General features: G+C 51.5%; 1 protein-coding gene across 1 annotated transcript; it reads left to right on the top strand.

Moving 5' to 3' along the window:
- Window positions 1-4,347: 4,347 nt before the first annotated feature.
- Window positions 4,348-11,805, top strand: TMEM72 (transmembrane protein 72). The gene is made up of 5 exons (XM_071438355.1): window positions 4,348-4,763; window positions 8,583-8,649; window positions 9,055-9,126; window positions 9,814-9,953; window positions 10,129-11,805. The coding sequence occupies exons 1-5, from the start codon at window positions 4,694-4,696 to the stop codon at window positions 10,587-10,589; spliced, it is 810 nt and encodes a 269-aa protein (XP_071294456.1). The 5' UTR covers window positions 4,348-4,693; the 3' UTR covers window positions 10,590-11,805.
- The last annotated feature ends 224 nt before the right edge of the window (window positions 11,806-12,029 follow it).

Genomic DNA, 12,029 nt, shown 5'->3' on the forward strand with positions numbered 1-12,029 from the left:
GCTGGGTCAGCCTGCAGCAGCCCTGGAGCTGTTCACCAAAGCCTCCTGGGGCTGGCAGGGCTGATAGGGCTGATGTGGGGCAGTACTGCTGAGCCTTGGCATTCCTGCTGTGCTGGGAAATTCCCGGAGGAGCAGACGAGTGCTCGGCAGCATGTTGATTCCTTTGATCGCAGAGTATAAAGCAAAACAGGCCAGTTGTTCATTTGTGTTCACTGCAGCTCTGGGCTCTCCCAGAGTCCCCTTCAGATCCATATTGTGGCTATCACGCTTTTCTTGTTCAAACAGTAAAACTTAATGATGCCCTTTCATCCGCACCTTGCAGGGGGCTGGCTGCAGCCTGCCTCGCACGGGGAGCAGCCGGTCTGTGCCGTGTGGGGTCCTGCTGTCCCCTGCCGGGCATCCCCAGCACGGCTCGCACTGCTGCCCGGGGCGGAGACTGCGGAGGGCATCATTCTCTGCTGTAGCGAAGGAAAGGGCAGCACGTGTAAGATCTTCTCTTTAGCTCTGCTGGTTCTGTGACTTCAGGCAGCCCTCTGCCATGTTTTTCCGTGGCTCGGGAGCGGAGGGAGGTCTGCCAAGCTCGCCTCAGGATGCTGTCAGTACATTCAGACTGTTCTGGAAAGCAGTGGACCTCTGGGGATACAAGGCAGAGTGAAACTCTTGCTGACTGCAAGGCGATATTCATAGCCAGTGAACCCACAGTTGCAGTTCATTGGTGCTTCCAATCGACTGGGTCCATCTGCCATCAGCCTGCTGTTGTGACAGTCCATTTCCCCTCCATGGCAGGTGACCTGGTGGAAGGAGAGCACAGGGAGGCAGCACCTGGCACCACTGCAAAGGCTCTGGGAAGCTGCTTGCTGGCTCCCTGTCCTCCGGTGGGCCAGGGAGAGCTTGGTGTCAGTCTGTCTGTCTTAGCTGGACACTCTGGTGGGAGCACCTCAGCTGCTGCTGCTCAGAGAGGGACCAAGGCTGCTGAGCAAGGCTACCTGACATGGTGGTTACAGCTGAGCGCTGAGGAGAGAGGAGAAGGTGAAATATCAGAAACCAATTTCCAGAACATTGTCCAAGGCACTCTGGGAGCTGTTTTTGTACTTTGGGCAAGCTAAGTTAAGCATATTCCTGTAGGTTTCTTCCAGAGCATGGTTTGTGGTATCCTATGCCCCAGGATAGGCTCTCCACTATCTGCATCACTCCTGCAGCATCACCATTTTGCAGAGACAAACATGAGGTGAGTGTGCTGCTCCCCTACATCCTTACTGGGGCAGCCAATCCAGGAGCTGCCTTGGTCACAGAGAATGGCCATGGTGGTGGTGCCCCACAAAACTAACATGAGCAAAGTGCGAGCAGGGAGAGATGAAGACACAGACTAATACGACCATGAAGCCATAACCCTGAGATAAAATCCTCTCAAATAAGCCCATACATCATGGGAAGCAGACTGTAAATGTGAATCCTGGCTGGCAGCCAAAGTGCAAACTGTAAATCCCTGTGCAAGAGACGTGGTTTAATGTGCTGTGGGGACCACTGCTGTTACGTGTCCCAGAACAGCCTGTGCTGGTGCATAGGTTTTGCAATGTTGGTTACAGGCTATTAAACCCTCTATGCTCAGAAGTCATCAGTCCTCTTCTGACTGCATAAACTCATTCCTAAAAACCTCACTAAAACACACCTTCAGTAAGAGTATCATCTTCCCACTTGAACAGAGACAGAAGAAGAAGGGACCCTTCTACCAAGAAAAATCAAGCTCATGTGAGGTTGCTTTGTAGGAGAACTAGCCAAAAAATCCTAAATGGAGGGAAGGACCCGCTAAACGGGTGTTGATACAAATGAAGTCTGAGAATACCAGCTCCCTCCATGCTACCCTGCTGGGCAGTGGAGTGAGAGAAACACCTAGTGCACCCAGGAAGAGTGAGTGAAGGCCTTATGCTGCCCCAGGCTAAGGGTCTCCCCACATGGGGGACAAGGACCCTCAGGAAGGCTAATATAGGCCCACTCAGAGGATGGAGGCAGGGCAGTAGCCAAAGGAACATGGGGAGGAGATGGAAGTTTTAAATTGTTAATGTATTAATCTGCCTTTTCCAAATAGATTTTGTTCCTCCATGACCACCACCACTGGCACCCATACATTTACATTTATTTAAAACCCTGAGGCATGTTGCTTTCCAGAAAGGAAACATTGCTGTCAAGGGCACTCAGAGAAAGTCATGTACTTTCTGGGTGAGAGCTCAGTGAAGTTTAATAAGAATGCCAGAGTAAGAGCCCGGTATGCTGCACTGCCCATGTTGGCTAAGAGGACCCCCACTTTGGGAGGAGGCAGCAGCTTGCTGCCTTGAGCAGTGCTGGGTGCTGCTGAAGGATGGGTGGTCATAGCTCAGGGCTGCACTGTTTTCTGCATCTCTTCAAGCCTGATTCTGAAAGACTCTTATGTCTTCCTTTTCTCTATTTGCTTTTGAAGTACTTTTCTACTTTTCACATTTGTAAAGGGACATCAATGTTAAAAAAAGAACATGACAGCCAGGAAAAAAGCATCCAGACTGTTTGCACAACCTGAAAGAACCTGCACAACCTGTGCAGCCTGGGAATCCCTGAGATTTGCTCAATTGGTTAGAGCATCGTGCTAGTAACACTAAGATTGTGGGCTCAATCCACATCTGGGCCATTTATTTAAGAGTTGGACTCGGTGACCCTTGTGGATCCCTTCCAACTCTGAGTATTCTGTGAATCTTTGTTCTGTAAATGCCAGGGCCTTTAAGCTGTTCTGGTGATTACTGGAGGCAGAGAGTGCTCCTGGAGCCTGCAGCAAAGCACCATTAGAAGGCATGGGGATCACCCAGGCAATGCCCAGCCATAGCAGGTACCCCTGCTGGGTTTTTCCTCAGCCTTCATGTGACCTTCCCTGTTGGCTGTCTCTGATTTCCACCCTCTTGGAAAGGAAGGCTCACCACTGAGTCACCAGATGTGGGAAAACAGGGAGCTCCATCAAACACCCAAGGTGGTGCAGGAGGACAAGAGGAAATGGGAACACCTGAAGTGTGACACTAACACAAAGCAAAGACACGAGTTGGGTTTGCACGAGTTGGGTTCAGCATTGCCTGCCAGGAAGCTCTGGAAACCCTTCTCCTGTGGGCCTTTCCATTTTTCACATGGAAAATGTGCACTATGCCCAAACCTTGTCAGGATTGCCTGCTGCAAGATCTCTGCCATTCACAGCCTTGTGAACATTCAAAAGACCAGTATCAGCATTTACTTACAGGAATCGTGAACCTATTTCATAAGCTCGGACATTTGGCTGCTGTGGAAAAATATCAGTTTGAAATACAGACCAAGAATATGGAAGAAAAACTGTCACTTTGTCCTTGGCACAAGTCATCTCTACTCCCAGGATAAGTCAGTACAACACATACTGGCCAGGCTCAGCTTTGTGGTGTCAGGCAGGTGAGAAGGGATCTCAGGGGGACAGGTTCAGCTGGTTGCTCCCTCCCTGCAGGGCTGTGTGTGAGTTGAGCATGATTCACCAGTCCTTTGCCCACAGCAGTTTCCCAGCCAGTGCTGCAAGGGGCAGGGGCTGCAGTGACTGTCCAGCACAAGGTGAGCTCACGGACCTGTGAATCCATGCTGCCCACTGGGACTGTGCTGTGCTCACAGGACCCTCCTGCTGGGACTGCCATGCTGCTGCCCACGCCACCTTTTCCCTGAGTGGCAGCAGGTGGGGATCCATGGTGACCTCCAGCGAGATGTACCCTGTTCAAGCACAAGGGAGGCTGGGGTCCAGAACAGACACTGGTTTCTTGGCTTGTCCTTCAGACATACCTAGGGCTGCCCCTCTCCTGAGCCAGTGTGTCCTTCAGGGACATGCCAAGGACTCCCAGGCTGTCTACCAAATCCAAGGCAAAGAGGTCAGAGTACCTGTGCAGGTCATTCCATACGTTATGACATTTGTGAGACCCCAGTGCTGTTCAAAGAAATCAAAATTAATGTCTTTCTGGTAGCTACAAAACAAAAACACATTTCACTGGTGTTCCTAAAGGAAGAAAGTCAAATCCCTAGTCTGTGGGACCCCTCTGAATACGTTTGACCTTGTCCCTGTGGTTGCACATCAGCACAGACACTTCCCAAGCCATACTACTTGGAAGCTGGATGGTGAGCAGCAGCCACGGCCTCAGCCGCAGGAGGCAGTGGGCCTGGGGTGCCCCTCATGACTTGCCACAAACGTGCTGCTCTCCTGCCAGAAGCAAACATCGTCATCCTCACAAATGGTTAACCTGCCGGGAGCCGCACAGCACTAATGACTTCACATTCATTTAATCAGCTTGGGCTTCCAGAGCGTCCACCTCAGGAGCAGGGCAGGCCGTGCACCCATGCTCCCCCAGCCGCACCCTGCCTCAGCAATCATTAATCACCCGCCGAGAGGCAGCGGGCGGAAAGGGCCGGGGCTCCACAGCCCCCTCGGGAGCGGCGGCAAGCAGCGCTGACCGCTTCCCCGGGGGGCAGCTCATTCTCCGGCCACCCTCCCCTGGGAGGCCCTGTGGAGGTGGCCAGCCCTGCACGCACTGCCCTTTCCTCCAGGAAGGTCACTCTGTCCAGGGAACGAGAGGCTCTGCCCGCTCCTGGGAGCTGCTGGGCTGCGCCTGAGGTGGGGGCTCTGAAGCCCAGGAGTTCCTGCCTGGCTGTACCGCAGCCTTCATCCTTCGCCATGCAGCACAAGGCACTTTGGAGTGCCCTGGAGTACACCTGCCGATTGCTGGGCATCTCCACCGCAGCAGGTAAGAGCAGATTCTCTCTGTCTTTGGCACTAAAAGGCACCGAGTGGGAGCTGGGACCTCCAGGCTGCCTCCCTGCCTTCGGCCAGCTGCAGCCACGGCCCCTTCCTATGGGGGGGCAAGAAAACTTGCTCGCTTTTGCTTTGGGACCCAGGGTGGGACAGTGGTGGTTGCCTGGCTAGGTTCTTTCCAAATGCTGTGGGAGGCACAGTGAGACATCGGAAAGGAAGGGCCAACATTCAGAGGGCAAGCTAAAGCTTGCCAAAAGAAAAAAAAAATGAAGAAAACAAAACTGTATTCTTCTAAAACAGACATAGGCATAGGCAAGATGTGAATGAGACTGAAAAGCAAAATACTCATGGCTGTGCGAAACTGCCAGGCTACTCTGTGGGATGTGAAGATGAAGGAGGAGCTTCTTGTAGTGTGCACAGTGAGATGTACCAGGCAGGATGGAGAGGTCCTGTCCCAGCCATCATGGCATAGTTACTATAAGAGCACTGCTCTGCCTCTCTAGCAGCCTGTCGGGGAGCAGCTCAGAGCAGTTCAGGTTATAGCTGCAGTACAAACACCATAAATTCACCCACCCTGGTACCTGGGGAGTAGCATCCTCCCCCCTGCTGCCAGGGGCTGCTTTGGACCAGGGTGTTCTGGGTTTGGTGACACACCCAAGTGCTTGGACAACCTGAATCATTTGGTTTCAGATGAAATGCAGGAGTTTTGAGCCAAGTGTCAGAACAGTGTCTCACTCAGGAGGGTGGAACACCATTGCACAGGGAGCATCTCCCGATGGGAATTGGGGAATCAGCTAAAGCAGAGGGCTCAGGGGTTGACTCTGGCACTGCTGCTGACTAGCTGTTATGGGGCAGGACAGGCAGCGCTCTCTGCCTCAGTTTCCCCATCAGTAAACCAGAGATCAGAGGGTCTGATTTGTCTAAAGGCTGGAGGGGTGAACCAGAGGTTCCTGGTGAGAAGCGACTTGACGTGATGACTGTGGTTCCTGTTTCAGAACCCCAGGGATTTCAGTCAGACACTGCAGAGTATGTCACAGCAGGCCCTCCTACCTTTGTGTTTCCTTTATGAGCTGCAGAAAATCATGAAGAGGCACTTTGCTCAAACCAGGGACAAAGTAGAAAGCACACAGATCAGCTGAAGTGTGCACAGGTTCCCAAGGACACAGCTGGGGTGACAGAGGCTCTGGAATGTGCTTTAAAGGACTGATACTGATAACAGGCAGAGAGATCTAAGTCTCTGAGTTTATACAAACTCCCAGCAGATAAGTGCATGTTGTGATGATACTGCAACACTGGGAGATAGGACAGAGCTTTAATCAGAAAATGCAGATCACTTAATTTCTTCATCCCCATCCATTTGGGGTCCCATGAGCCTCACACTGGTCATATTCTCACTTAAAACTCCAAGGAAATTCATAGAGACCTCCCTGAGAGAAAATGTGAGCTTGTTGCCATGAGAAAACTAATGCTAAACCAACAAAATTGAAAAAGTACTTTACAATGTAGAAATGTGTTAGTGGAATATCATCTTTCTCTCCTGCATGTTTTCTTTTCATCATTTTGCAGCATCTGCACATCTTTCTTTAATTTTTCTTTAAATGAGCATTGCAGTTATCTGTCTGCTTAGCATCAGAGCATAGAGAGCTGCACTACAACTCACTGTGCTTTTCCATAGGTCTGGTGCATTCCCAGTATCACCTGACTTTCCCAAAAGGCCCGTGAAGACTGAGATGTGCCTGTGTTTTATTCCTCTGTGTATTACAATGGAGTAAGAAATCAGCTTGATGCAGTGTTTAGTGCCTGATGAGGTGTGTGAGGCTTTTGAATGAAATGGAAACCATGCAGAAGAAATACCCATGGGTTTTGTTTGAAAAAAAACCCTATGAAATGGAGAGTGCATCAGCCTTGCTAATTGATTTTGAGAAGGCCTGCCCAGCTCTTTATGCTGCTAGTAAATACAAGTTACCCACATAATATAAACCTCCCCTTCCCCCAGGATCTTGGAGTGTAATGGCTCTGTGCAATGGTGAGGCTACAGGGCTTCCTTTGTATCAGAAAATGGCTAACTGGTTTCATGGCATGTTAGCAAAGAGTTGTCAAACAGCCCTGTGATTTGCTGCAGGGTTTGCAGCATCTCTAGGTCAGTGATTCTAGGCCTTGTGATTTTTGCATCTAGGAAAGATTTCCTACTTATTTCTTAATTCTCATGCTTTCAACCATTTAATTCCTAATCATGTGCCTTTAGCCACATGGTTTGGACAAGATCCAAATCAAGGCAGTGACTAGTCCAAACAAACACCTCGAAACAGTTTTTTTCTTGCAGATTCTTCATCCAAACAGCTTTGTGGATAAAGCAGAAGCTGTGCAAAAGGAGGAAATCTCCCCATCCAGAGCAGAGGCTTGAGCTAGCAGCCAAGCTGTAGAATTCTGCATTCATCCACAGACTGAATGAATGAATGAATGAATGGGAATGAATGAAGTCCACATTTGTAGGGAAGATTATAAAGAATGGTCCTCAGTCACAAGATAGTAAAAGACAGTACTCTGCATGTAGGATTACACAGCTCTTGCAGCTTCACAGCCCTCTGATGAGGCTGATTTCCCTGTGCTCTGCTCAGGGCTGGAAAGGCAGTGTAGAAGGGTGGCACATGGGCCCCATAAGTTCCCTTGGCTGACAGGGGCCAGTAGCTGCAGGAGACACAGGGAAAACACAGAGGAATTTCAGCCCAGGTGGGAAAGCTGACCCTTGGCATTGACCTACACTGCAGTCTCGATGGACACTGAGCTGTGTCCTTGTGTGGGAGCCTGGTACCCTTCTCCAGATGGGCCAAACCACAGCTCAGAGAAGTGGATCCAACCTGCACCTCAAACCTTGGCCAGTGTGCATGCAACAGGAGCAATGGTGAACTTCCTGAGCACCAGTGGATGAGTGGGGACTGCTCACTGCAGACAGGAGATTGCCCTGGCTATGACACTTGTGCCCTGTGAATTGGCACGTACAGACCAACTTGCTGCAGCTGGTGTGAGCATTACATTTCTGCTCCATCTTAGAAATAATCGTGAAGGGAACTGAAGGATGTTGAGGAAAATTTTCCATCCCCTGAAGCTATTGGCCAATCTATCAAAGATTTTAGCCTTGCTAATACTCTTAATCCCCCTAAAACTGACTCCCTGGTGTTCTGTACTGGCTGAGGCACTGAGAGAACGTTCATTCCCTGGTTTTAATCTGCCTGCTCCCATTATATGTTTTTGTGTTTGGCTAGCAAAGGATCCTGATGCTATGGCTACAGCCCTTCGTGCAGGCAGCTGGCACAGCTCCCCTGCTCTGCAGCCACATGTTGGGTGCAGCAGGGAGGGCAAGGGAGTGGGGCTGGCAGGCACTGGGGGGCCCTGGGCAGAGGAGGATGGGCAGTGGGCAGTGGGCCTGTGGCAGCTGAGATGTGGCAGCATGGCAGAGAGAGGAACGGTCACAGGACACTGCTGCTCGCCTCCCCCAGCTGTCCAAGGCCAGCTGGTATTCCCAGAGCACCTTTCCCCAGCCCACAGAGTGGCAAGGCTGCCATCACAGGGGTGCAGCTGGGATGGGTTTCAGGGCTGTATGTCAAGGGCAGCACTCAGCTCTGACTCTTCTGGGTGGGTGTGTCAGCATGAATCACTGGTGCTGGCAGTCCTAACATGCTGCCCTGCACGGAAGAAGCTGCCTTGCTAGCCCCTGGGGAAATGGGGACATTTATCCTGGGAGCTGGGAACTAACCCAAGGGAACTGGGAATGAACCCTGCAGTCAGCAGCTTTCCTGCCTTCTCTTTCTAGTGCTGATCGGTGTGGGCGTAGAAACTCTGCAGCGAGGACAGTTTAAAAGCCTGGCTTTCTATCTGCTGTGAGTATTTTTGCCCTTGAAATCAGAGCTGGCAGGGGTGACAAGGTCAACCCCACCACCATATGTAGCACCAGACTAGACTGCAACAGCAGGAGACAGTGTCCAAGGCTTTGGGTATTTCAGATCTCCATATTGAGTTTTCAGAAAAATAAGCTATTTCTATTAGGAAAAGAAATGCTACTGCAGACTCAGGCAGGCCAGAGGCAGCACTGGCTGCAAGTTGATTCCCCAGGGGCAGAAGGGCTGTGAGTTTTCCACAAACCAGATAAGCAGAGGGTGTTCAGACCCTAGCATACAGACTGTGTTGAGAACTGGATAGTAAATTCTGACCCCCTGTGCCCTTTCTGCCCACCTGCAGAACATACTCAAACACAGCCCTGCTCCCCTGACAGCTCCACCTTTCAGTTTTTCAGGGGTTGCAGTTACTGTCTGTGAAGGCTTCTTCTTTATCAGTTTGTTCCTGGAGATGTGCTTCACGTGAGTAGACCCTGCCCACTACTCTCCGGACACAGTGGGACCTCCCAAAGGCACCTTGCCCCTTACAGCAAAACCAGATCTAGGGGAGCTGCAAGTGCCAGACCAAAGGTCCTGCCCCCAGTGCCAAGGCAAGTGCACTCAGACGGGGGGAGGTAAATGGGTCCCTGTGCACAGCCATTTAAACCTGTGTTTTAACCCAGGCTTGTGCCCTAATTTCCTGAGCATCAGCACAACAAACCCTGCTCTTCAGCATCTGCTTAACACAGTGTGTAGGCACAAGGTACCAGGGTTGGAGGAAGACCCAGATCCCCAGGGTGAGCTTCAGCTCCTGCCAGAGACAGCACAGAAGTTAAAGTTAAAACATAAACAAACCTTATGTCCTTTTCAGAGGCTGAGCACTGCTGCTGTCTTCTAGCAGAAACTCAAAAGTCCTCACAGCTTAGAGGCAACTGCTTACTCCTATTAGCAGGCACTTGATTAGTGAGGCACTGAGATGCTGGCCTCTGGCAAATGCTCTTCTCCCTACAGGAGATGTTCAGGCTTTGCTTATCTTCCCTGAAAAGCACACCCATCTTCTGACAAACCAGACTGAGGATCTCCACGTTTAGATGGGTCATGGTTAGGACCAAATCTTCTTGGCATATGGTTGGTGCCTCATGCCACAAGGACCTTTCTTTCTCTCCCCAGTCACAAGCCTGAATTCCTGGCACAGGCCTTCTGGAAGCGCGCTAGATGCCCCGGGAGCTTCCAGAAATTCCTGGGGTACACGCTGCTCTCAGTGGCTTGTTTCCTGCATCCCGTCCTGGTCTGGCATGTCACCATCCCTGGTGAGAAGCGTGGGTGGGGAATAGTGCAGATGGAAGAGGAGCATGGTCTGTCAAGGGGTGAGGGTGGGGATGTGCAGGGAGCTGGGCTGGTGGCACTGGGCTAGCCAGACCAAGCACTGCTTGGCAAGGCCTTCCCACTTGCCAGAGCCCTCAGCCAACATATTCTTGTCCCCAGGGTCCATGCTGGTGCTCACTGCCCTGGCCTACTTCCTGCTGAGCAAGAGGAGGAAGAGCCCAGGGCACAAAGACACGCATCCCCAGGCGGGTCAGTACGTGGACCCTTCAGCCACTGAGGCAGCCCCAACCATCATTGGTGACACTGAGCAGACCTACACCTTCCACGGGGCCCAGAGGGAGCAGCACCGCTCGCTTCTGGGCCATATGAAGAGCATCCTGAAGGGCAGCAAGGACAGCAGCTCAGCCCCAGAAACTCCTGCCCAGCCAGCAGCCGTGCCTGTGCCTCGCAAGCAAGTGCACTTTCAGGAGAAGGTGGTGCAGATCATCCCCTCTGTCAGTGAGGACGTGGAGGATGTGGAGAGTGAGGCTGAGGAGACCACATCAGACACAACACCCATCCTCACCCCACCTGATGCCCCCATCATCATCGCCCCTCTCAGCTCTGCCGGCCTCTTTTGAGCCCTCAGCAGGACTGAGGACAGGACAGCCTGCTGCTGCCCTGGAGCAGATACTCCAGCAGCCAACGGGCCCAAAGAGGTGGCTCTTTCTGCTTTCTGTACTTCCAGGGTGACAGCTGTGCCACCCCCTCTCCAAGGGGCTGCCCCCTGCATTGTGGCAGCCAGGGGACAGGTGGGGCTCAGCTGGGGTAGTGCCAGCACAGAGAGGTTTCTGCTCCCATGGCCTGCTCCCTGTGCAGCACTGCACACCCCTCCGTGCTCCTCTTGACATCACAGCCACGGCCTGTGCCTCCCTGCTGGCAGACGCAGGCAGCAGGGGGAAGGCCTCTGTGCCCTGGAGCAGCCTCTGCTGGGGCACTTGTGTCCCTCTGGCCTCACTGCCCATGGCAGAGCTCAGGGCTGGGCTGAATTCAGCACAGGCACTGCAGCCTGCAGGTTCCCTCTCAGCACCTGCACCCGCTGCAGCAGGTTGAGACATGCAAAATGTATTTCTGAGGTGGGCTGAGACCAAGCAATACCCCTGGCATTAGCACCTGCTTAGTACCTCCCCAGGCATTCTGAGACCAGCAGGGAAATCATGTCTGGCCTTGGGACACCTAAGCAGGAGCAGAGGCCTTCCAGGTGTCCCCTGCTTGGACAGCCCCCTTGAATTAGAAGATGATATGGCAGCCCAGGTCCTGAGGTTCAGCACCACACTGGCACAGCAGACTGTATGTAACTCCAATGTGTGTAATTATGGCACCCAGAGGGCAAAGGCAATAATAAAATTACCATACTGTCCCACCAGTTCTCTTCCATGCCAGGTCTTCCCTGAACCCCTTAACTTTGCCTTAATCCTGGCATAATTTCTGCCTTTTGAGGACCATTCAGTCATAATCAAGCATTTCCCTCCTATTCAGTTCCTACCTGAGGACATGGGAAGAGCTCAGGTGGCTGGGTTTCCTTGGACATGGGACAAGAAGCCATACTGTCACTGCTGTTGGGATGAAAATCTATAAATGCTCTGAGCCCAGACACATAGCACTGGGGGGAAGTGATGGAAATTAGAGAAAGCTTCTGGGACCTGCTAGACTATTTATAAGGTAGAAGCCAGTTAACTGGCTGTTTTTCTTGTAAATACATTATTTCTTGTATTTAAGATCTGAGCTCTCCAAGAGGCAATTACCATGTTCATTTAGGAAAGTAGGTCAAAGTGTAATCAGAAGGCAATTGAGATAAGAAACCAGTGCTACTTTTTAATAAACTCTTTTTAAGTGACTTCTTATTTGTGATATGGATGAGGAAGAAGATGAAAGATACTGACTCACAATATTTGACTGCCTATGTTTAATACCAAAGCTGTTGACAAGAGCAGTTTATGAAGGGTTACACACACTTGTCAGTCCTACAAAGAGACATAGAAAAAACCTTATTGTTGCATCACCAACATTTAAAATAGTAG

Source organism: Agelaius tricolor, unplaced genomic scaffold (assembly GCF_023055355.1).
Source record: "Agelaius tricolor isolate 1412-34295 unplaced genomic scaffold, bAgeTri1.0.p SCAF_13, whole genome shotgun sequence".
In the NCBI taxonomy this organism is placed as follows: domain Eukaryota; kingdom Metazoa; phylum Chordata; class Aves; order Passeriformes; family Icteridae; genus Agelaius; species Agelaius tricolor.

Bases quoted from the DNA above. Each gene is read 5' to 3' on its own strand.
- TMEM72 (XM_071438355.1), top strand. From the start codon at position 4,694: ATGCAGCACAAGGCACTTTGGAGTGCCCTGGAGTACACCTGCCGATTG. The intron at 9,127-9,813 runs GTGAGTAGACCC...TTCTCTCCCCAG, and splicing joins TTCCTGGAGATGTGCTTCAC to TCACAAGCCTGAATTCCTGG. The intron at 9,954-10,128 runs GTGAGAAGCGTG...TCTTGTCCCCAG, and splicing joins CTGGCATGTCACCATCCCTG to GGTCCATGCTGGTGCTCACT.